This window comes from Lissotriton helveticus, chromosome 8, assembly GCF_964261635.1.
Source record: "Lissotriton helveticus chromosome 8, aLisHel1.1, whole genome shotgun sequence".
NCBI classification, from domain to species: domain Eukaryota; kingdom Metazoa; phylum Chordata; class Amphibia; order Caudata; family Salamandridae; genus Lissotriton; species Lissotriton helveticus.
The window spans coordinates 81,895,833-81,921,758 of record NC_136069.1 but is presented as its reverse complement, the minus strand read 5'-3'; the positions used below and the strand labels follow the sequence as shown (position 1 = coordinate 81,921,758).

Below are 25,926 nucleotides of genomic sequence, written 5' to 3'. Positions count from 1 at the left end.
CTCTAATCTACTGCTGAAACCATAAAAATTCAATATGAAGAGAACTTATAACCGAGCCTTCTCTGGCCTTGCTCCGAGAATTTGGAATGCTCTGCATCCCAAAATCAACACTATCCTCTCAATTGCTACATTAAAAAACAGAAGTCAAAAGGTTTCTCCTTAATAGCTACCTGCAATGATACACCGGAAGCCACCGGAACTAACTTTTACTTCTGTTCTACAGCTTTGTTTTAGCTTTGAATGATGCATTCGTTCTGCATGCTTTCTTCTATTACCTCGCAATCAGACTCCAGATCCTTGCCATCACGGAGAAAGGGAAGGAGGCAGGTTTCCTCACAGAGAAAGAATGTTTGTATCTGAATGTAAACCAACCGCGTATCCCTACCATCTATGTCCTACCCAAGGTCCATAAAAACCCTACCAAACCACCTGGACGACCGATCATATCGGGCTGTGGTTCTCTTCTGGAGCCACTTTGTAAATATGTGGATGTCTTTTTGAAACCGCTGGCAGAAGCAACGCCGACCTACCTGAGAGACACTATGCAGGTGATTAATCTTATGGATCAACGACCCTTTGACAAAAATATTCAATTACTTGTCACAATGGACATTGTGTCATTGTACACGAGCATTCCCCAAGGACCAGCACTGACAACGATACGGAGAGCCTTGGCATCAAGACCACAACCAGCAGAGGTCCCTACAGAATTTTTAATTGACTTACTAGAGATCGCAATGACAAAAAACTTTTTTGTATTCCAAAATGATTTCTTTATGCATTGTAAAGGGGTGGCCATGGGGGCAGCCTTCGCCCCTGATCTGGCGATCCTTTACATGAGTGACTATGAACAACACTGCATTCTCTCTCCTTACAATCCTTACCTAAACGATATCTCCGAGTACCGTCGTTACATAGATGATATTCTTATCATTAGGAACTGTACCTGGAAGGAGGACTATTTTACTGAATCGGATGAACTTATCTCCCGTCTGCTGGAAAGAGGCTACCCCAAAAGGTTGGTGAAAAGGGCACGGAAGAGGGCTTGATTTAGCGACAGAGAAACTCTGCTTGTACCTAAAAACCGAAAAACTCCAGAGGACAGGATGATCTGTGTCACTACCTACTGTAGCAAGAGTAATGAAATACGGAAGATAATCAATAAACATTGGAATATCGTGTCAGATGCAATTGAAATGCCGAATCCGCCCATGCACGCTTTTAAAAAAGCCAAAAGCGTCAGAGACTATGTAGGATGTTCTATGCTGGACAGCCCACCTGTTCCCACTATCCAAACAATGAGGAATTTACCTGTCACACTTGGAAACTACAAATGCAGCAACTGCAAAGCTTGTGCACTGTGCCTAGAAACTAAGACAATCACGCACAATAATTTGACTATCACCCTGAAATCATTCACAAACTGCAACAGCAATGGAGTTATTTACGCTATCTTCTGCCCTTGTGGATCCATCTACATTGGCCAAACCAAGCAAAAAATAAAGAACCGCGTATTGCAACATTGCAGTAGAATAAGATGCCAAAGGGCAGGGGCTCCCTTGGTAGACCATTTTCTAGCTAACACTCACACACCTGAATCTCTGAAGTGGGTAGTTATTGAGAAAATCACACTGGGACCACGGGGGGAGATCTGAATTCCATCATGAATGTAAGAGAATGTAAGTGGATGCAGTCCTTTGACTCCGTCCAGAATGGACTAAATGAATTGGATGCCACATTTGCCCAGATGGCTTTGATCAACCCTGAATAATATATAGGTGTAGACGCATTGTGACGCACCCTTCGCTTTTATGTGAACCCTATGACCAACATGCAACACTGGGATAATGTATAACAATTATGGGGGCTATGTTTTCATCTGTATATATATGTATTCATGTGAAATCGAAATGCATAATACGTTTGATTGCCCTCTCATTTTGCACTTGGTTTTGATATAGTTTAGCTATGTACCCCTCAAGGAATGAGCATATTCTAAGATGGAATAATGTTTTCCTCTTTGGAGATGTTTATCTAATGTAACCAGTTCCCCTGCCTTGCGTGTGATTCATTATCACTAGTTAAGCCCTTCACTGCAACCGTAATGACACCAAAAACCAGACCTATTATGTTTGCCGTAGGGATCCAAGCTAGCAATAATGTTTTTTCCTTTTTTTTCCTCTTTGATGTTCATCTAATGTAACGAGTCCCCCTGCCTTGCGTGTGGCTCATTATCATTATCATTATCTCTAGTCAAGCCCCTCACTACAACCGTAATGAAACCAGAAACTAGACCTATTATGTTTACCTTAGGGACCCAGGTTAGCATTAAAGTATATTTCGCCACATTCCCTTGGATCTGATCGAGAACTGTCTCCCGATTGGCCGGTCGAGGACGAGCCTCCTGACAGTATCTAGCGACTGCACCTCGAGGCGGCTCAGTCACTGTTTGGCAGCCGATCCTGTGTGATGTATACACGAACACTTTGGTGATGATTAGGTAAGATACAACGCCCCGACCGATTTACCACCTAGCCTTGTAGTATCAACATAGATTACACCTTGGCTTTGAGTTTTAACCCTTTTTCCCGTGATTAACGTATACGGCGAATTTTGTACTAACTATAAGTCTAAGAGATGCGTTATGCAACCGGCTATGCCTAATCTTTGCCCATAAGGTGACAGACTTTAGATCTTCATAACTACTGGAGGTGACCCTTGTGACGCCCATTTGATTTAAATGTATGACACCCCAACTCAGCCACTCTCTACAATATGGCATATAGGACAGCATGGGTTGTGTGTCGTGCTCTACTTAAAACCCAGACATGATTTATATTTACGACACCCTAAATAAGCCACTTTCTAACATATGGCGTATAGGACAGCCTGGACTGGGTGTCGTGCTTTACTGTAAACCCCGGCATGACCCTTTCCTTTTAAGGTTAAACGCGGTGATAAATAGGGTTTCGAATCCCAGGAGACCCCTGAATATAATTATTTATTCTCATCTCATAAAACCACCGGGGAAGTGTGACTTCCGGCGCACCCCCTTTGGCCATCGTTGGACATACGACAAGTTTGAAAACACTAGAAACGACTGGAAAGTTACCACGTCCCAGTAAGTGCCCCCCCTGATAATTTCACCAACCAAAATGTATACATGGGATGCCTCCCCTTGTACCCCATTGTAACACCGATCCTTCTAATTAAATTGCAGGTCATTTCCTTCAACGTAGGAACCCATGATGGTCCTATCTTAATAGCCACTGGATGGCCATATGTAAAGTATGTATTTCATTTCTAGCCCAGTCCTATTGTACCAAAGACCCTTGTCAGTGGTTCGATACATTCATTTTAATTGTATTATTTATAGGCGCTCCAGTCCTTTCCGTGTCCTGAAGAAGACCCCAGCATGAGGTTTCCATTAACCCTTAAACCAGGGGTCGAAACGTAGACCAGACTGCATCATCCCTCTAAACATAGGAGAAATTTATGGAATAGTACAGATCCTATGTTAAAGAGCTTTACGGAACTACCGATCTAAACCAGACTGTAAAGGCTGCACTGAATTTCACTGTGATTGTTTTATGGTCACAACACCTTTACCCAGTCCCCACCTGTATCCCATCACACCTATCCCACCTAACTACCTCCTTTTCTTGATCACTATGAGCGCGTTGATATACTACCATGTAAATAATATGTGACAACTCTTGACAATTATAAGTTACACACGAGGAGTTACCAATGAACTGATTTCTATCTTTGTTTTACAAATTTACTAGATTCAATGAATTAATTGATATGCTTCTTCATACGTTTGTTTGATTCAATAATTTCTGGTACTTATTGATTGATACTAAGTATCCTGCTAACCATGTGCTGAAATAAAATACGCACTGTATCAATGGACTGTTTATAATTTGAGATATGCAATGTTTATTTGTGACATTTGATGTTTTGTAAAGCAATAGACTCTGACCACTTTATACGTACCTTCTTCTATTACCTCGGTTGTTCTTTTAGTGTAACTACTTATCTGAATACTTACATGTTCAGTTTGCTACCTTTCCCAGTTTATCTTGTATGCTTTGTGTATAGCGCTCTGATACCCTGAAGGGTCGCGTTTGCGCTTTATAAAACCTTTCAAGTAAAATGAAATTAATTAATTAATTTATCGCAGATGGTTGTGGGTTGGCAGAATGGGTATGTAAAAATAGGCGCCCTGCAAGTCCAACACTGCCAACCAGTCTTCAGGGTCCACAGTAGACAAGACCTGAGCCAAAATGAGAATTTTGAATTTCTCCTTTTACAGGAAGGAGGGGAGGAGGAGAGGGATGAGGATGAGGATGAAGGGGGAGGAGGGGAGGAGGAGAGGGATGAGGATGAGGATGAAGGGGGAGGAGGAGAGGGATGAGGATGAGGATGAGGATGAAGGGGGAGGAGGAGAGGGATGAGGATGAGGATGAGGATGAAGGGGGAGGAGGAGAGGGATGAGGATGAGGATGAAGGGGGAGGAGGAGAGGGATGAGGATGAGGATGAAGGGGGAGGAGGAGAGGGATGAGGATGAGGATGAGGATGAAGGGGGAGGAGGAGAGGGATGAGGATGAGGATGAGGATGAAGGGGGAGGAGGAGAGGGATGAGGATGAGGATGAAGGGGGAGGAGGAGAGGGATGAGGATGAAGGGGGAGGAGGAGAGGGGTGAGGATGAGGATGAAGGGGGAGGAGGAGAGGGATGAGGATGAGGATGAAGGGGGAGGAGGAGAGGGATGAGGATGAGGATGAAGGGGGAGGATGAGAGGAAGGAGGATGAGGATGAAGGGGGAGGATGAGAGGAAGGAGGATGAGGATGAAGGGGGAGGAGGAGGATGAGGATGAGGATGAAGGGGGAGGAAGAGGAGGAGGAGGAGGAGGAGGAGGAGGAGGAGGAGGAGGAGGAGGAGGAGAAGGAGGAGAAGGAGGAGGAGGAGGAGGAGGAGGAGGAGGAGGAGGAGGAGGAGGAGGAGGAGAGAGAGAGAGAGAGAGAGAGAGAGAGAGAGATATATATATATATATATATATATATATATATATATATATATAGAGGGGGAGGGGGAGAGGGAGAGGGAGAGGGAGAGGGAGAGGAAGAGGGATAGATAGATAGATAGATAGATAGATAGATAGATAGATAGATAGATAGATAGATAGATAGATAGATAGATAGATAGATAGATAGATAGATAGATAGATGGCAGAGGCAGAGGGAGAGGGAGCGTGTTGGCCGTGGTGGCTGGGCAAGAATGGACATGGTCGGTAGCCCCTATTCTAGCTATTGAAGAAGCAAAAGGCAGAATGGGGCTGGCGTGGGTTCATGATAATCACAACAGTTACATTACTATTCCTAAATGCCTGTTGTGAATACCGAAAGTCGTAAAGTTAGGATTTTGTCTCAGTTACATTTAAGTTTTAGTCATAAGTTTAACTTAAGACCAAAACTTAAGTTTAACTGAGACAAAATCCTAACTTTACTACTCCTAAATGCCCTTTGTGAATACCGAATGTTGTAAAGTTAGGATTTTGTCTCCGATTACTTTTGTGAATCGGGCCTTAGATATTTGTGAAGGTTCGGTATGATGGGGATGTGGAAGTATGCAGCTTGAAGATCCATGGCACACATCCAATCCCCTTGATAGAGCTGGAGGTATATTTGGTTTAGTGGCAACATATAAAATGCATCTTCATATATTTGTTTGGTGTCCGGAAGTCTAGAATGGGACTATATTCTTGCTTTGGTCCATTCTATCATAATCAAAAGTAATCGAAGTACATGCCCTTTCCTTTTTGGGGTTGAGGAACCAGATCCACTGCCTTTTCGATCATAAGGGTACCGACATCCAACTGGGGTAACTCTCGATGGGAATGTGGTGTTTTCTTTGGAGGAATGCATGGAATTACTAAAAGCTCAGAGAGCAGCCAGTTTGCACAATGTTCAGCAACCATGTCGCACTGCTATTTTCTCCCACTAATCCAGGTGACTTCTGTTGACAACAGAGTGGCAAACAGAAGTGAAACGTTACTGTTTGGTTGGTTTTCTGGCAGCAGATGGTGGTTGGAGGCTGACTCTTCATTGTGTGGACTTACAAGAGCAGGAACTCCCAGCATTTTACACATGGTTTGACGCAATGCATAAGAGGCTGTTTTGAACAACAAAACTGCAAGGGAGTATTTATTATGATTAAATCTTTCGCTCCAACTCTAACAGGATTTGAATCACAGCAAGTGCAGATGGAGTCCGAGTTCGCAGGCCTGCCGCCACTCAGACAAACACCTCTCCGGCAGCACTGTCCCTGGGAAGCCTTTGCAAGGTAACAGATATATGGGTCCATCAAAGAATGCAGAGAATATTTAAGGGTCTCTAGCAGCCACTAAAGTTTCCAAAACTATGGATTGCAAGGGTTTCTTGAATTAACAGCTGTATTCACACTGCGTTGCTTTCTGTGTGCACTAATGTATGTATCTATGTATGTGTTACTATCTCCTTGAGGCATGTCAACATGTAGGGGGATGATAAAATGCCCAAACTATTGCCTCCATGTGTTTTAAAGTTTTAAAAGGGTGTAACTCCAACCGCACACAATAAGAACTGATGGACAATATATCCCATTTGGTATTTAACTCTTGCACCTGCCACAGTGGGGTCTTGCAATGATATTGACAACGCTAAATGGCGGGGGCAAGGCATTCAGGCTGAACCTTGGGAAGTTTAAATGTACTCCATTACCTCTTCAACGGGGAGGGGTAACACAGAGGTTATGAGTCGCAGGCTAGTGGCAGAGTCCCTCACGCCCTAGAAAAGGTTCTGGGTAGTCATTGAAGCGAGTGCTGGATAGGTGTTCAGGGAATAATGGGGTTTCAATTGCAAATAAAGCGGTTTCCATTCTAGATGCACGAGTGATTCCAGCCTGGTGTCACCACACCTTCTGGTTGAGTTCGGATGTGCTACTTCGAAATTGACATTCTGCATTTGAGCAGACGGTCACTATGCAGAAACACATAATGAAGGGTTATGTTATTTATGGCCCAGGTCCTTGTAAATAGTCTGTCGGGTGCTTCAAGCTCTGAAATTCATTTAATGTACAAAGATACCCATGTACATGGATGCCAGAAGCGTCACAGGAGAAGTATACTAAAGTATACAAGAGGCCGTATGCTTACGCTTGACCTAAAAATGGAATATTCAAACTTAGGGTAAAATAATCACCATGAACAGGACACATAAGCCTTTTAAAAAAGGCTTAGACAGATAGCTTCCTACTCCTTTCATCATATCGATCATTCCTTTGCGTTAACATGATATTAACTATTTTGAAATTATTGTACCAACTTTTCCATAAATTGTCTTTCAACTAATTCTGCAAATATTGGTTTTAACAGGTTTATGTGCTCTGTTTGTTTCACATCGGACCTGCAGTCAGACGGCGGACAGTATGCAGTACAACAGCGAGCACAGCAGCAATGACTGGCGCGGACCATCTCCCTTCCACAAGTCTTGGAAGGCTGCAGGATGTGACCTCAAAAAGCTTCTGAGTAGGACATTACATTATCAGAGATCATGTTGATTACTTTACCCTAAGGTTGAATATTTCATTTTAGGGCCTATGCGGAGTTACCTATGGTTACACGCATTTGCCCACTGAGGCTGAATTGTACCTGATTATGAACAGTATTATCATGCTGTTGCTCTGTACAAGGTTTCTTACATGAACGTTCATTTGCCCACTGGGGCTGAATTGTTTATGAATATATTTTTACCTATAATGTTGAGCTGCATTCCTCAATTCGTTTTTAAGTTCTGTGATAACTCTGGAACAGGTGATCATAGCCGTATGCCAAAACAGAATTAACCCATTGGGGCGATAAATATTGGTATAATTATGAGGGGGCACTCCCTGATCTTGGAAGTATCACTAGTATATGATATGATTGTACACAAGGGAGTTTTTGTCTTATTTTCTTAGGCAAACTATTTCATTATAATTTTAGTTCACTTCTTGGTCTGTTAACATTGCAGTATGAGATTTCAATGTAATCATACGCTTGATTAATGGCTATGTAACTATACTAGTTACCCATATATTGCCCTCTCTTTGCATGCAGGCAAGATTCTATACACTGAGTGTGACGTATTTTACACACTGCAAGATGTCTGCCATTTTCTCTGTAACCACAAAATGTTTGCTGGCAAGTGTCCCTTTTCTATGTTGCATATTCACCTTTAAATGTTTCTGTTTCTAAACCTGCCGAACCAGTGACTCCATCCATCATCTCCTTTGGTTCTGCTTTGTTCGTCCTAAGTTAGCAGGGTATGCCCAGACGTGGGTCCCTTGCTCACTTTGCCACTGGATTCAAGATAGCCTGGCTGATGAGGGCTGTAAGCCGAAACCGGTCCCAGGATGCTTGTTTCCGGTCCAGGGAAGACATTGCTAGGCAGTTCGAGTTGGACTGTTCCCATGATGCACAGGGTCAGACTGATTTGCATATAGCCATGTCTGAACTGGGGTGGGGGAGTGAGCTAAAGAATGGTGATGGATTAAACCCAGATCAGTTGACTGGGGGTGAGTGCTTGCAATGTTCAACACTCCGTCCATAATCCTCTTTGGTTTTGCTTTGTTCGCCCCAAGTTGGCAGGGTATGCCCAGACATGGATCCCTTGCTCACTTTGCCACTGGATTCAAGATAGCCTGGCAGATGAGGTCTGTGAGCCCGAAACCGGTCCCAGGATGCTAGTTTCCAGTCCAGGGAAGACATGGCTTGGCAGTTCGGGCTGGACTGTTCCAATGAGGCACAGGGTCAGACTGATTTGCATTCAACCATGTCTTAACTGGGGTGGCAGAGTGAGCTAAAGAATGATGATGGATTAAACCCTGATCAGTTTACTGGGGGTGAGTGCTTGCAATGTTCAACTAGTGATCAAGGCGTGCTTGACGCTGAAACACGTAGGGTTTGTACAGGTTTATGGATTAAAACATAAGATTCAGCAGTATTTATGATTGAACTCGAAAGGAGGGCTAGTTCCGCACATTGCAGCTGCAATACCAGAAGTGTTATGAATTTTGATGGGGCTCCTCTACCAAGACGTGCACCTGTGCCGCCTTTGGGTCTCGGCTTCAGGAGGACGGTGTGTGTGTGTGTGTATATATATATATATATATATATATATTCACACACCATATAAATGCAACCACCATTAGTTTCCTCGACATTCAGGTCAATATCAGGGCAGGGCAAATAGAGACAAGTTTGTTCCAGAAACCTACAGCAGGAAATACCCTGCTTCATGCGAGTAGTTTTCACCCTAGCCTAGCCACACCATAGCTAGCCTACCCTACGGCAAATTTCTCAGGGTAAAGAGAACATGTAGTACGGAACTTGCATGTGAGGAAGCTCTTACTTTAACCAAACAAATTGTTAGAGAGGGGCTATAATGAGAAAAATCTGGCAGCTACCCTGGGAAAAGTCGCCCTAATTAAAAGAGAAACCCTTCTACAACCTAGGGCAGACAATAACATTTAAGGAACTTTCCCTACGATGAATACAAATGAAGAGAAAGATAGTTCCAATAAAACGTGTAGATTCATATCGACCTACAGCAGGCAATCTAAGATCATTAGAATGATTGTGAATAAAGAATGGCCAACATTAATGACTGATGGCATCCTGAAAGATATTTACGTGAATAAGCCTAAATTCACCTTTCGTAAGGCCCATTCTATGAAATCTGACTTGGTGAAAACCAGTCCAGAGATTTTCAATAAAGATAACTGCCTTTCCTCCCGAAATGGCTTTTTCAAATGCTTTTCTTGCCGAGCCTGTAAATTTGGCTCTAACACCACAACAAACACCAACGCATTCTCAGATCGGCCCATTAAAATCAAAGGGCATTATACTTGCAAAACTGAGTATGCGGTGTATATTTTAACTTGTGAATGCGGATTAAGATATGTCGGGAGCACCAAGCTTCCGGTACAGGCAAGGATTTTACAGCACCTAAGGGCCTCGGTAAATTCAGACCCTACATACCCTGATGCTAGGCACGTAAAAGCTGAACATGGAGGTAACCTCAATGTACTCAGCTATTTCGTAATAGATCATATCCCTAGTAATAAAAGGGGTGGAGATAGGGAAAAACAACTCCGTCGGTTAGAAACCAGTTACATAGTGGAATTAGAAACCAAGAGTCCACGAGGCTTAAATATTTGCGAAGACCTACACCACTTCCTAGGATAATTCAGAGATACTGTAGACATTTATAACCACACAGGATCATTTGCATATGTTGATTTGTCACGAACAAAAATAGAACATATAGCATTCGATTTTTAGTATTTTGAAATGTAAAGAAAACCTCCTATATTTGTAGCAATGGGTTTAAATCTGTTTATTTATCCATTGTTTATGCGGTGTACCTAGTTGATAGGGTACTGTGCAATCAATGAATGGTATCAGACTACTTATTTGAACTATAAACAATACACAGGAAAAGATAGTACCGACTTTAAAGGTCACGAATACTAACTTGGTTATAAGGATCTCAAATAGAAAAAGGAAATGGTGTGATGTTGAAATGTAAATTCTAAATTAAGGTATGGGCAGAAACGTTAATACAAAATGGCATGATTGGGATTAGTAATCCAGGAACCATCCGTTCTCTGCCTTCTTTCCCTTGACTCCCCCTCTGTTAAAAATTATATTATCGAAGCTCACATACAAACTTGTGATAACACTCCCGGCTGGGAGATGTGATCATTGAACTTCGGCAAGAAAAGTTTTTTTAAATTGTTGCACTTAGCACTTATACAGGTGGATATCATGGACACATGAGTAGTTAAACGACTAAGCACAGAAAATGCAGCAATGTATGACAGTTTAAGCACAGACAATTCAACACATTTGGTATAGTAGGGGAAAATCAGACAATGTATCTCTCTCCTCTACACTGATGTAAAAACAAAAAAAGTTATTTGTTTTGTCTGCTTACAGGTTTACACACAAAATAACAATGTATATATGTGCACTTAGAAATTGAACAGGCAGCATCTTAATAGTTGGGATCTGTTTTTTCTCTATTTAATTTTGCCGGAGCAACAAAAGCTTTAAGTATGTCGTTTATATCTACTGTGAATCCATGACCAATCACGAAGGTTTACGTTTTTTTTAAAAAAGAGGAGGGTATTTGCACACAGAATACCAGCGAACAAGGCGTCAGGGAACGCCGAAACGCGTTTGGTTTTTTGACACCTACTGAAGGAATATGTAAATGGGCGCTCACCTATGGACTACGTATACCATCATGCTTGATGGTGCATAACGCTAAGCCCCACCCACTGAGGGCGGTGTTTCTACTGAAATAAAGGTGAAACGTGAAAGTGAGCCTCAAGCGTGCTCGTGTGTTTGTCCCCTGAGGAAGAAGCGGAGTTGCTTTGAAACGCGTTGGGAATCAGAAGTATAACGGGAGAAAGGGCATTTTGGCTGTCTCAAGGCAAGCGAGCTGGATAGCGGGGGTGTCAAGAGTGACCTTTCAGAGTGCAAGCGCACTTTGGTGGAAGCTATATATATATATATATATATATATATATATATATATATATATATATATATATATATATATATATATATAAACACATGTTTAAGGGAAGTTATAGTTAGGAATTAGCATTTAAAAAACCTTAGATATTCACAGAAAAAAACACAAGTTAGAGGAACGTTATAGTTAGGCTGGCAAAACCAGAGAAATGTAGCCGTTATAGTTGGCTGAGCTAACTATAATTTACGCTCCCGCAATGCCCTGCTGATGACATTACATATTACATCACTCATGACATGATCAGGAAAATCACTCATGACATCTCTGATAACATCACTGATGACATCATGCAGTGACTGAGTGTTATAAAAAAGTTTAAGAATGTAATATATATATTTTCATTTCTTTTTTTTAACTAGCAGTCACTTTTGCAGGTTGGTGGCGAAAGGGGGGCTGGGCCTCCAAACAGCACTCAGGAATTCCGCTGTGTAGTGGGGCTTCTTGGCCACCAAGGTCCCTCACGAGTAAAGTGGATTTCATCCCCCAACCAGTAGTGCACCAGGAGACGTGTTTGTAGAGTGGTGGATAAAGGGGGACCTGGCCTCTGAAAACCTCTCAGCAGTTCCACTGTTTGGGACTAACTGGAGGTAACAGGAGGGTTAGTTGGCCCCAGAGGACGTCCTTGGGGGGCCAACTCCCCTTCCTATTACCTCCAGTAAGTTCCACACAGCAGGATTGCTGAGTTCTAATATCAGGCCACATCCCCCTTTGTCCACCACTCTGCAAACGCGCCTCCTGGCGCGCTCTTGGTTGGGGGATGACTTTCCCTTTGCTCCTGGGGGTCCTTAGGGGCCAACTAGCCTACCTGTTACCTCCAGTAAGCGCCACAGAGCGGGACTGCTGAGAGGTGTTCGCAGGCCACGCCCTCTTTCTCCACCACTTTGCGAACGCACCTGCTGGCGCACTGCTGCTTGAAGGATGAAGTCCACTTTAGTATTGAAGTCCTCAGGACACAAGGGAACCTCATAGTCCCACCAGCAGTGTGCCAGTAGGCACGCTTGCAGAGTGTTGTAAAAAGGGATGTGGTCTTCGACCATTTTAAGGCAGACCTACTGGCTTTGTCAAAGGGTTAGTACTCGAAAATGTAACCTCTTGGCCGTGGGGGTAATTCCCCCACGGCGCGGGGAGAGGGGGAGGCCGTGGCGCTGCGATGCTCGTGACGAGTCCAGCTCGTCAGGAGGCACAGTGGAGCTGTGCTCATGACGAGCTGGGCTCGTCACGACTCCGCCCACTGATTGATCCTCCCTCCGCCCACTGATTGATTCTCCCGCACAGTCGGGGAATCAATTGCACGTGGGAGTGCCGCGGCCGTTATGACAAGCCCAGCTCGTCATGATGCACAGCTCCACTGTGCATTATGACGAGCTGGGCTCGTCATGAACATGGAAGGGGTTAAAAGGCAAGCCTATTGGCTTTCAATACATTTAAAACAGACCTTTCAACTTTGTCAAAAAGTCACCAATAACTATACTCGAATTATACTTACTAAATACACACATTACAATGTTTGGTAAAATAAATCACAAAATATTTTCAATAAAGCCTTTTTTTTCCCAAATCAACCATTACCATGTCTTTGAGTCTTTTCTTTTTAAAACACTTTTTAGGCCACAAAGGGTAGCCATAAAACCAACCACAGTGGGTTCATGCACTCCTGCGGAATGAACTGGGATTAACATTACTGGTTGAAGCCTGAATCACAATACTCTTTTGGAGTAGGTTGTTCAGTAAGAAAATCTGGATCACCAGGTGCCAGTCTGTAAAGCCTGCCACCTGCGTATTCACTGTTGAGCAGGAATAGGTTTTAAATTAAATGGCCCTCAAGGTAACAGTGAGGGCCTGATTAAAAGGGAGCAAAGGCTCAGACTTGACGGGCCATGCAGAACATTTTTTGTAAGGACGTTTGCGTTGGTCCTGAATGAGTGCAGCTGTAAATATAGGACCTGAACTGCAAAGGAGACACTTTTGTTTGTTGTTGGTCCAAATGGTGAGTCAAATTCTACCTCACGGGAGGAGTCATGCCTACTGGCCTAGTCTAGATCCATGTAAAATGTAAAATGTAAATTGATACTTGTATAGCGCACTACTCACCCGCAAGGGTCTTAAGGCGCTTGTACGAATACCGCTGTGGAACCCATCCTGGCTTTCCCTGTGAGGTGTCCACTCCTGGGCACCCCCAAGGTGGAGGCCAGGCATCCTTAGCGTTGTGGGGGCCGTTGTGGAGATTAAGCAAGCTATTGCCCAAAGTTGCAGAGTGGGACTCCATGATTGGAATAGGCACCGAGGCGAGAATTATCAGGTCCGTGGAATTTTTGAGCTCAAGACCCGCCGAGGCGGGAAATTGAACCCTGGTCCCAGGGTAGACCTCTGCGTCAGGGTCTGCCGCTCTAACCATTGAGCCACACTTCTCATGTAAAAGTTACTGTGTGTGTGTGTGTGATGATGGGGGGAGAAAACCTCCATCCCCATCCTGAAGTTCCCTTGTTCAGAGTCAGAGCCAAAAAGATAAGGGTGCCTCTGCCGGCACATCCACCCTGATAGGGGCACCAGATCAGAATCAGGATATTGGATGACAGGTTTCTCATTTATCTCGTAGTGTGACATCAGTTGAGATGAAGTCGATATGGTGTCAGAAATTGGAACCAGCAGTGGATCCTCTTCTGGTGCCAGCGTCAAAGTGGAAGGGCCTGAAGCAGTGTTGGGTGCCAGTAGGAAAGCCTCTACTGGAGTCGGGGTCCCAAAGGGTCATAAGTGCAGAGGAAGGGTCTGTTACCAGTGGCCCAACTGGGGACCTCTTTCAGTTCATTGGGGGCTAAGCATGTACAGCATATCCCCCTTCAAGACTTCAATCTACTGCAGCATCACATATGGGCCGGGACACACTGGGAACAGCTGAGGGATCGGAAACGCAACCGAAGACCTCTAGAGTGAACAACTCACATTAGGATGCCCTTGAGCCTTCTCTTTAGGTTCAAAGTGGCGGGATGGGCTTAAGTTTAGCTTAGCTTTTTTAGGTTTTCGCTTGGACATACCAGAGGACATTAAGTGTGAACTTGACCAACTGGCTCCAGGAACCGCATCAAGTCTGCCGCCACACCTCAACATCTTTTTATGTTCAGAGACATACAGATTGGTCTTCAGGTCCCGGATCGCCTTTGGGTGCACAAGGGCACATTTATTGCACAACTTCGAGCTGTGGCCCGAGCACAGACACCAGAGACAAACCTCATGTGGATCAGTCACAGACATTTGTTTTCTGCAGTTGCAGCAAACTTTGAAACCTATAATTTTACGTGAGGCTATCCTTGATTAGCAAACTAGAATTTGATTTCAAAAGACCAACAAATTTAGGAGCCAAGCTCCGGATTCACCACAGAAGGCGCAGAAGGAAGGTGCTTAAATGAGGCTCTGCTCCATCACTTCCGGGGAGGAGCCAGTCTGGCACTTGGGAAGTATTCGACATTGAGGATTCTGTAATTAGAAGTATCCTTCAGAAATATTTTGGTGAGTTGAACTGCGAGGTCATACTCTGTGTAAAAAGCAAAATAAAATATTCAGATCACTGGAAGAGAAGGTTTCCTTCTAGAGATGTTCAGGTTTGTGCAGACAAACAGGAGAAAACGGACAGGATTGGCAAGCCTGGGCTGAGGGGCTTTGTGAAAATGTGTGAAAGAAGGGGAGGGAGACCGAGAACTATTGAGGAAGTCATGGATGGCAAAGAACGCACAAATTAGGATGCTTCAACCTGTGGTCAAGAAGTACAATAATTTTAGAAAGCATCTTTTGTGGAGGCCCAGACAGACTCCATTAATGGAAGAGAACACAGATAAAGTAACACAAAACTCTTCTCTATGTAAAACTTGTGATAACATGAGAAGACAAAGCCTGCCATTACATCCTGGAAATAAATTATGTAAAACATAAGAGAAGTAGCACATTACCTTTGGATCAGGGCATGGACCTGGGCTAATAGGTGTGTCATTAGTTTCACGTACAAAAATTAACTGTTGTTGCCCATCCTTCACCTCCGGGGTGGGAGTGTCAACTTTGCTTTTCATTAGCTGGGCTTTCAGGATGGAGTTTTGCATAGTTAAATTGGCAATCTTATTCACAAGTTCTTCATCACATAGTTTCCCTACAGAAAAAGGGCTTTTCCCATCACCCTTTGAGCTGTCTACAACTCCAGCTTCTGGTCCATCTCCACACAAGGGGCCCCACTGCTGTTTTGTGGGAGGCATGCTAACAGACCGTGGGGTTGCATTGGTGTTCTTTATATCCCCCGGCATGGGTATAAAACTCCATGGCTCAGCTAACATGCGGCTTTCATCTATCTTTGTTCTGGCATCACCGGGAGGGGCCTTCATTTCCTGATTCTCCAATGTTTCCATCCTATTTGAAGGTTTGGTGACAGCCAGCGAGGGATGGACTCGAACTGTGCAAGGAAGAAGTTAACACAATAAGTAATGACAGGACACAATAACAGGAGCATAAGAAATACCTTTTCTTGATCAGGTATGACAAGCAAACCAAATAGCAATCACATATTTGAGACAGGGTTATCTCTACCTAAAAACAGTGAGAGAGAAAGTCAGGGCTAAGAAACTGTCCCATTGCTACTGTCTTGCAATAAATATACATGATCCACTAGCTACAAAATGCCAGCATTGTAGAAATAAACCTGCACAGTGCAGTCAAGGTCACAACTGTTAACATCTATTGTACTGGATGCCTTATTGCACAGACAAATATATTATGCTAAATGTAGAGCAAACAGCAGCAAACATTGAAAAAGCCAATCAGTCTTACTTTGCAAGTGATTTGTGGCGGCAGTTATTGGTAGGGCCAATGCTGGATGCATTGGCTTTAGCAAAGCCAACAGCAAAGGCTGCCCTTGTATTACTTATCCTTTCAAGATGGCTGCCACTATGCTTTAGGAAATGTGCTGGACATCTGGAAAGTATACCAAATAATGTGTTCATGCCTCAATATGGCCGCCACTGTGCGTGACACAATGAAACTGTTAGAAATTGGATTTTTGGCAGGTTAGGGCATGTGCCAAAGCCAGGAAGAAACCACCACTCTAGTCAGGATAAGGGAGTTACACTCCTAAAATAACCCCAGCTCATCCCCTTGGTAGCTTGGCACGAGCAGCTAGGCTGATCTTGGAGGCAGTGTATAAAGCATTTGCACGTAACCAACAGTAATACAGTGTAAGCACTACAAAAGGACACCACACCAGTTTAGAAAAATATCCAATATTTTTATATACTCAAGACCAGACCAAAAACGATAAAAATCCACAATACAGTACTTAAAATTCCACAGTTATCAAAATACGCTTTAAAAACAGTTCCTTGATGTTGATAGCTCCATCCGGCGCTATAACTGCGTCATGAGCAAACAAATCCAAACAGTTCTGGATGACCGCGGCGTCACAAGACCCGCAAACAGTACCTTTTAGAAAAGCAGGGCGCCGGCGACCTCTCATTGAGCTTCCGAAAGCACTGCGTCTGCAGGCGTCGGTTTCGGAGATTGGTGCAGGAGTCGTCGGGGCCCTCGAAGTCACACGAGTTGCAGGTCGAACTCCTCTGTGCTCGAGTCAGGAGCGCTGGCGTCGGCTGGCGTCAGGGTGCTGTGGTCCGAAATGCAGCGGTGCGGCGTGAAGTGCTCACCGGTCGTCGTGCGGGCAGCGGCTCGGTGGCGGAGTCAGATGGCGTCGTCGGTGAGACCAGGGTCGCGGTGCGAGATGAAGACGGTGCTAGCATGTCACGTTGCAAGCAGCTGCGGCGTCGTTGCTGAAGCGCTGTTGTCGGCTGACGAACTGGAGTCGATGGCACTGGCGTCGGAAGGCCAAGGCTACGGTGTGGGATGAGGGCGGTGCATCGTGTAACTTTACGAGTGGTGCCCTCCAACCACGGTGCAAGCAACGGCGTAGATTCTGTTGTGGAGCGGCGGCGTCAGGGATACCAAGGCATCATCGTGAAGCGAGGAGGTGTGGAGTACAGTGCCACAGGTCGCGGTGTGAGCAATGGCTCAGTGGCGGCGGCAGATGGTGTCGTCGATGAGACCAGGGTCGCGGTGCAGCGTTGCCCTCTGTGGTGCCAAGGCGTCGTAGCGAGGCGGTGCGGAGTGCTGACAGGTCACGGTACGAGCAGCGGCTCGGTGATGGCGTAGTCGGTGAGACCAGGGTCACGGTGTGGCGTTGCGGCGGTACCCTCTGCGGTGCCGTTAGGACACAGAGTTGGCAGCGGCATTGTAGACTTTGTCGAGTTGATTTTCCTCTGTTACAGCACAAAACACACAGTCCCTAGTGCTGCGGGCAGAAGAGCTTAAAGTCTTTGTTGTTCCTGAGACTTCTTGAACAGGGCGCAAGGTCTGCCTCAAGCCCTTGGAGAAACTCACAAAGCATATTACAGAAAGTTCAGTCCAGTCCTTTCCCTGCCCAAGACAGAAGCAGTCACTGCAGCCCAACACAGCAAAGCACGCAGCAAAGTGGTAGATCCTCCTCACAGCTTCTCCAGCTCTTCTTCTTGTCAGTCTTCTTGATCCAAAAGAGTTCGAAAGTTCAGGGGTCTGGGCCCCAATATTTGTATCCAAAAATCCTTTGATCCTCTAGGCATAGGGTGTCTGCCTAGCCAGAACCGATTCTGCCTTCTCAGGTGTGATTTCCTGGCATGGGGTGGACACGGCATTGTCAGAGGCAGACCAGGCCCTTTGTGGTGCAAGGAAATCTCCTCCCTCTTCCCCCATCGCAGCTGGGTCTATTCAGCCCTTTCCCGACCTACCTAGACTATTGGGAGCCACACTTGCTTCCTAGCCATCTGTCATTCAAAACCCAGACAGGCAATCCACATCCCAGCAGAGGCACACGGGATGACGGAGCAAGAAAATACCTACTTCCTAAAAGTGGTATTTTCAAACACAGAATGTAAAAATCACCTTTACTAAAAGATGCATTGTTAGATTCTGAGTTCAGGCACACTACATTTTATTTTCTTACCTGATTGACGGGCCAGTTTTGTCTATAAGATGTTATAAACAAACTTCCCATTCTGTCTGATGGGGAACAGGTAGCCTTGCAATAGTGAAAAACGAAATAGGCTGTAATTCACTATCAGGACTTGCGACACACACCAGGGCATGTCCTACCTTTCGCATACACTGCAACCTGCGAACAGGGGTACCTTGGGCCTACCTTAGGGGTGCCTGACGTTTAAGAAAAGGTAAGGTTAGGGACCGGCAAGTGTGTGCACTGGCCAAGACGACATGGCAATTACCAACTGCATGCAGACTCTGCAATGGCAGATCTGAGTTACCTTTTTAAGGCTACTCACGTGGGTGGCACAATCAGTGCTGCAGGTCCACTAGTAGCATTTGATTTACAGGTCCTGGCACACTCAGTGCACTTTACTAAGGACTAACAAGTAACTCAAATATCCAATCATGGAAACACCAATCCATAACAAAGTTTACCCAGAGAGCATATGCACTTTTAGCACTGATCAACAGTGGTAAAGGGTCCTAAAACCAACAACAGCAAGTCAGGAAAAAATAGAAGAAGCAAAAAGTTTGGAGATAGCCCTGCAAAAAAAGCAATTTCCAACAGTAACATATGCAATGCTGGGTCCTTCTTGAAAGTATTAGACATAATTTTCTATACTTCTAAGATATCCACTGCATTGTGCCACACAATGCGGTGACCTACCTGAAAGTATGCAGCAACTGATTTTCTAAACTTTTATGATGGCTGTTAAGTTGTATTTAGACATAACGTTTTTTTCTATACTATCAAGATGGCGGCCACCACTACAGTCTTGACAAAGCCAGTTCTATTTTCAAAGCATCCGGCAGGGCCAAAGCCAATAATGGGGGATTACAGGAGAGGGTGGGGAAGTTGCAGAGTGGCGAGGTGATTGCAGAAAAGGGGAGTTAAAGAGAGAGGGGGACAGTGGGAATCAGCCTTTACAACAAGGTTTTTACAATGCTGTGCCTTTACCACGCATATTTTTAACAAGGACATAGCTAAACTACAAACACGATGGAGAGTGAGGCCCCTGTTAACCTTGCAGTAAGCTCTTTTAACAGGTTTTAGCAGCTAGCTGAATTATAGGGATAACTGTAACTGACTTGATGCAGACCAGAAACCGGACTCATTAGCTCCAACTAAAGGAAGTGCAGTTGTATGCTCTGATGATTGCCTTCAATCTTAAAGCCATGAGCTGGAGCAATGTGGGCTATCTAGTAAAGCCAACAACAAGATATGGCTCTCCTTCGTAAAGCATGTCAATTTTATCTGCCTACAAGAAACTTGGTACACTTCGAAAATGTTACATTTAGACAGAAACAAGTTCTACTATGTCCCTGCTATTGCCTCTAACTCGGACTGCACAATAGGGGGCATAATCCTCGTTTTGCTTTATCTTTTTGTTGGCCTTAGGACTCTGAGAACTTTACCAGTGCTAAAGTGCATGCGTTTCTACCCTAAACATGGTAACATTGATGTACACGCAATTGGCACATTTAGTTTACTTGTAAGTCCCTTGTAAAGTGGTATACCATATACTCAGGTCCTGTAAACTACATGCTACTAGTGGACCTTCAGCACTGATTGTGCCACCCCCTCAAGTAGCCTTTCAAACCTGTCTCAGGCCTGCCATTGCAAGGCCTGGGTGTGCAGTTTACTGGTGCTTCGACTGGGCATTTAAAATCACTTGCCAAACCTTAAATTCCCCTTTTATGACACATAGATCACCCCTAAGGTAGGTCCTAGGTAGCTTTAAGGGCATGGTGCTGTGTAGGTAAAAGGTAGGGCATGTACTAGCAAGATATGCATGTCCTAGTACTGACAAACACTCAAATTCATTTTCCACTACTGTGATGCCTACTCCTCTCATAGGCTAGCATTGATAACTCCTTGATACACTTAAGCTGTAATTCCTGATTAGAAAGTAGTAGCTGAATCGCGTTTCATATCTTTGAAATGGTAATGATACACCCTTTTTCCTGGTAAAGGTGGATTTGGCATTACTAAATTCCACTTTTAGAAAGTGGACATTTCTCTGCTCTTACTGCTCTGTGTGCCTTGCAACCTGCCTCCAATACACACCTGGGGTGGGTGACAGCTACACATTGTGCATTCCCTCTAGAGAGCAACAAACACAGCAAGGGTATGTGCGACAGATATCACTTCCTGGGCGGGAAGAGAGGCGAGAACCGACACTTACACATGAATAGGCAGTGTCCTGTTTCCCACACAAAGGGCTGATTACCCAATTGATAGTCTGTACCTGTGCACCTAAACTGCCTTCTTTGAAGTCACCCCACTTCAAAGGCACAACTAGGTAGAAGTACTACGCCTCTGACCCTACCAAGACAATACCCTATTTGACCTGTGAAGAACTCTACCAGGAGCAAAGACTGCTGTGCTACAAGGATTGCCACTCTGTTTGACTGCTGCTCTAAAAGTACTGATTTTCTGATTTGCTGTGCTGGCCTGCTGATTTCTGCTTTGCTGAGGACAAGCACTGGACCAATCTCACTTGTACTCTGAGTGACTCCAAGGGCTTGCCGACTTGACCCCTGTTCTGAAGTCTCAGGGCCATCAAAGACTTCGTTCAACTCTCCAACATCACCTGGACTCTGCCTTCTGTGAGTCCTGCCCTGGCAAGTGGTGCCTATCCAGTTGGGGTCCTTGAAAGATGACTTCTGCTGTACAGAACCATCAAATGGGATGAAGTGACAACTGCGCTGATCATAACCGATGCACTGACTTTTGACACAGGAGCTGATCAACGTCATCGCTTCGACAGACTGCGAGGCTCAAGTTCAAGTATTTATATAGCGCACTACTCACCCGGAGGGTCTCAAGGCGCTTGGGGGGGGGGTTCATTAAATATCGAATAGCCAGGTTTTGAGTTCTTTTCTGAAGGAGATGTGATTCTGTGTAAGGCGGAGGTGAGTGGGGAGCGAGTTCCAGGTCTTGGCCGCTAAGTAGGAGAAGGATCTGCCTCCCATGGTGGATCTTTGGATACGCGGAACTGCGGCGAGGGCTTGATTGGAGGATCTCAGTTGGCGGGTGGGTGTGTAGAAGGACAGACAAGTGTTGAGGCATTCGGGACCTAGATTGTAGAGGGCCTTGTGTGCGTGGGTGAGGAGACGGAATGTTATTCTCTTGTTGACGGGAAGCCAGTGGAGGTCTTTCAGATGGCCGGTAATGTGATCTTGGCGAGGGATGTCTAAAATGAGTCTCGCTGATGCGTTTTGGATGCGTTGGAGTTTTTTTTGTAATTTGGTTGTGATTCCGGCGTAGAGGGTGTTTCCGTAATCTAGTCGACTTGTGACAAGTGCGTGGGTGACAGTCTTTCTTGTCTCGGAGGGGATCCAGCGGAAGATTTTTTTGTGCATACGGAGTACGTTGAAGCAGGAGGAAGAGACGGCGTTGACTTGTCTGGTCATCGAGAGTGCGGAGTCTAGGATGAAGCCAAGGTTACGTGCATGGTCTGTGGGTATGGGTGCTGTGCCCAGAGCCGAAGGCCACCATGAGTCGTCCCAGGCAGAGGGGGATGATCCTAGGATGAGCACTTCCGTTTTGTCTGAGTTAAGTTTTAGGCGGCTGTTTTTCATCCATACGGCTACTTCTTTCATGCCTTCATGAAGATTCGTTTTGGCGGTGTTAGGGTCTTTGGTGAGGGAAAGGATCAGCTGGGTGTCGTCAGCGTAGGAGATGATGTTAAGGTTGTGTTGACGCGCGATGGATGCGAGTGGACTCATGTAAACGTTGAAGAGGGTGGGACTGAGTGAAGAACCTTGAGGTACGCCGCAGATGCCTTCGGTGGCCTCTGATTTGAATGGGGGAAGTCGGACTCTGAGTTCTCCCAGCTAGGAACGAGATGATCCAGTCCAAGGCTTTTCCTTGTATGCCGATGTTGTTGAGGCGTTGTATGAGGGTGCTGTGACAGACAGTGTCGAAGGCGGCGGAGAGGTCGAGTAGAATGAGGGCCACTGTTTCTCCGTTGTCCAGTAGTGTTCGGATGTCGTCTGTAGCTGCGATGAGGGCGGTCTCGGTGCTGTGTTTGGCTCGAAAGCCTGACTGTGAGGGATCGAGGGAATTGTTGGATTCAAGGAAGGCAGCGAGCTGGCTATTGACGGCTTTTTCAATGACTTTGGCAGGGAATGGGACGAGGGATATGGGGCGATAGTTTTTAAGTTCAGAGGGGTCTGCTGTGGGTTTCTTCAGGAGGGCGCTGACTTCGACGTGTTTCCAGCTTTCTGGGAAGGTAGCAGAGTTGATGGAGCAGTTGATGACATCACGGAGATGGGGTGCGATGAGGGAGTCTGCTTTGTTGAAGATGTGGTGGGGACAGGGGTCGGTTGGCGAGCCAGAGTGGATGGAGTTCATTAGGCGGAAGGTGTCTTCAGTGGTGATTGGGTTCCAGGCGCTGAGGTTGTTAGAGGGCGGTTTAGGTTCGGAGGGGGGCGGAGAGGATTGTTCGTTGGTAATGTTTTTGAAGCTGTTATGTATGTCGGCAATTTTGTTGTAGAAGAAGGAGGATAACGAATCGCAGAGGTCTTGGGAGGGAGTGATGTCGTTTGAGGCTGTGGTGGGATTGGTGAATTCTTTGACGATGTTGAATAGTTCCTTGCTGTTATGGGCGTTGTTGTCGAGTCGATTCTTGAATGCTGATTTCTTGGTGGATCGATTTAGTTGGTGGTGTTTGCGGGTGGCTGCCTTGAAGGTGGTCATGTTGTCGGTTGTTGGGTTTTTTCTCCATGTTTTCTCGAGAGTACGGCATAGCTTCTTGGATTTCTTAAGGTCATCGTTGAACCAGGGGGCCTTTTTGCTGTCCTGTTTGGTGTGATGGTTTTTCAAGGGTGCTAATTCGTCAGCGCTGTGAGTGATCCATTGTTTGAATTTGGTGGCAGCTTGGTTTGGGTCCGATGAGAGGGCGGGTGGGTTTTGGTTGAGCGATGTGAAGAGTTGGTCGGTGGTGATTTTGTTCCAGTTTCTTCGAGGAATAGGTTGTGGGGGGTTGTGGGTCGAGGTGGTTTTGTAGCTGAAGTGAACACAACTGTGGTCCGACCAATGGAGAGTTGTGGTGCGATCGAAGGAGATGTGCTTGCTGGAGGTGAAGATTGGGTCGAGCGTATGTCCGGCTATATGGGTGGGGGTGTCAACAAGTTGTTTGAGACCGAGATTGGCCAGGTTGTCGAGAAGGGTGGAGGTGTTGCTGTCGTTTTTCCTTTCCAGGTGAAAGTTGAGGTCTCCCAGTAGGATGTAGTTCTCGGAGGCGAGGGCTTGTGGACTGATGAAGTCAGTGATGTCTTCGCTGAATTGTTTACGGGTACCTGGAGGCCTGCAGATGAGGGTGCCTCTGAGAGTGGTTCTAGGGTCGGTGTGGATCTGGAAGTGGAGGTGTTCGGCGGAAGTAAGGTTGTCGTCGAGGCTGGTCGTGATTTTGATGGTGTTCTTATGGACGATGGCGATGCCTCCTCCTGTTTGCTTGGTGCGGTCTTTTCGGATGATCTTGTACGTGTCCGGGATAGCTATGGCGATGTCGGGTGTTGATGATGCGTTCATCCATGTTTCTGTAAGGAAGGCGATGTCAGGTGAAGCAGTGTCGAGTAGGTCCCAGAGTTCGGTGGCGTGTCTGTGGACCGAGCGGGTGTTCAGCAGGATGCACTTCAGGTGGTTCGAGTCAGGCTGTGTTTGGGGTTATTGGAAATGGTATGGATCTTGATGCTGGTATATTTGCAGGAGTGGCAGGCGAATGGTCCGTGGGTGTGTCCAGGGGTAGCTACGCAGCATTGTGGGGTGCGTCCGGGGTTGAGGGCTAGGAGGGTGGCGACGTAGTATGTTATGCGGGCGGAGTGGGTTTTGCGAGGACCAGGGGGTCTGGCGCTGGGCGTGGTCTAGGCGCGGACGGGCTTAGACGGGCTTACCTTTGGCGCACCTTCGGCACGCATGGGGCACGTGAACGCTGCGCGTGAAGGCATCTGTCATATATGGATGGTGGAGGAGGGGGGAGGGGTGAGGGGGGGGTCAGCTGGGAGGCGGGAGCGGGGTGGAGAGAGGGGCTGGGAGGCGGAACAACAAAATGGTGGCAGCAAAAAAGCGAAGACGAAAACAACACAAGCAGGGCTTTGCAAATGTAAACAATGCTAGCTTTACAGTCAGCGCTACGAGCAATCCAATCACAAATCAAAATATGCAAAGTGGGCAGCCAGGAGCAGTGAAGCGCTACGATGTTAGCAGAGTACAATTACTTAATTTAAAAGCAAGAGCAGTGAAGCGCTATCCTGATTGCAGCTAAGTTTAATCTCAATCAAGAGCAGGGAAGCGCTACGATGTCTGCAGAGCACAAGCAGTGAAGCGCTACGATACCAATGCCAGGGAGCGACCGCTTCTGAGCCAGCCAGGACGGTCACAGCGCAGGGTTAGGTGTGTCCTTCCTGTACTATCAGTGGGAGGGGGGTCAGCTGGGAGGCGGGAGCGGGGTGGAGAGAGGGGCTGGGAGGCGGAACAACAAAATGGTGGCAGCAAAAAAGCGAAGACGAAAACAACACAAGCAGGGCTTTGCAAATGTAAACAATGCTAGCTTTACAGTCAGCGCTACGAGCAATCCAATCACAAATCAAAATATGCAAAGTGGGCAGCCAGGAGCAGTGAAGCGCTACGATGTTCGCAGAGTACAATTACTTAATTTAAAAGCAAGAGCAGTGAAGCGCTATCCTGATTGCAGCTAAGTTTAATCTCAATCAAGAGCAGGGAAGCGCTACGATGTCTGCAGAGCACAAGCAGTGAAGCGCTACGATACCAATGCCAGGGAGCGACCGCTTCTGAGCCAGCCAGGACGGTTATCAGGCTCGATAACTATGGACAGTGTGGCTCGGCGACCACGCTGTGCCTTCATTGTAAGGGGTAATTGATGACACTTTTGTCATCTGCGCAGATCTGAACCGATGCATTGACACTTGCGCAGCCAAGCTTCTTCTTTAACAGGACCTGCCCGAGTCCTGTAGCCAGCCAGCCCTTCATCGCAGTCATCCAAAATGTTGGATTTACTGTGGTCCAGCACAACCTCAAGTAACCCCTATGCGCTAGTTGTTTATAAGCACTATTTGTTGTCTCCCACCCGGATTCACGCCTACGATGGTGCAACCATACCTTCAAGTATCCAGGCATACAACTTTATCACTCTGACTGTGATCTCCGTGACGGCAACCTGGATAAGGCAACTGGTTCCACACGCCGCTCGCTCCCCTTATTGGAGTTCACTCCCGCTGTCCCCGCTGGGCTAG

At 46.0% G+C, this 25,926-nt stretch overlaps 1 protein-coding gene across 7 annotated transcripts in view; it reads right to left on the bottom strand.

Moving 5' to 3' along the window:
* Nucleotides 1–25,926, bottom strand: part of SPICE1 (spindle and centriole associated protein 1) — a 591,766-nt gene that overhangs the window by 161,834 nt on the left and 404,006 nt on the right. For all 7 annotated transcript variants that reach the window (XR_013599733.1, XM_078656677.1, XM_078656679.1 and 4 more), the window contains one exon: nucleotides 15,570–16,060. Coding sequence is in view for 6 of the 7 variants with exons in the window: in XM_078656677.1 (XP_078512803.1) it covers nucleotides 15,570–16,060 (491 nt within the window). In the remaining variant the exon portion in view is untranslated. The remainder of the gene's footprint in view (nucleotides 1–15,569; nucleotides 16,061–25,926) is intronic.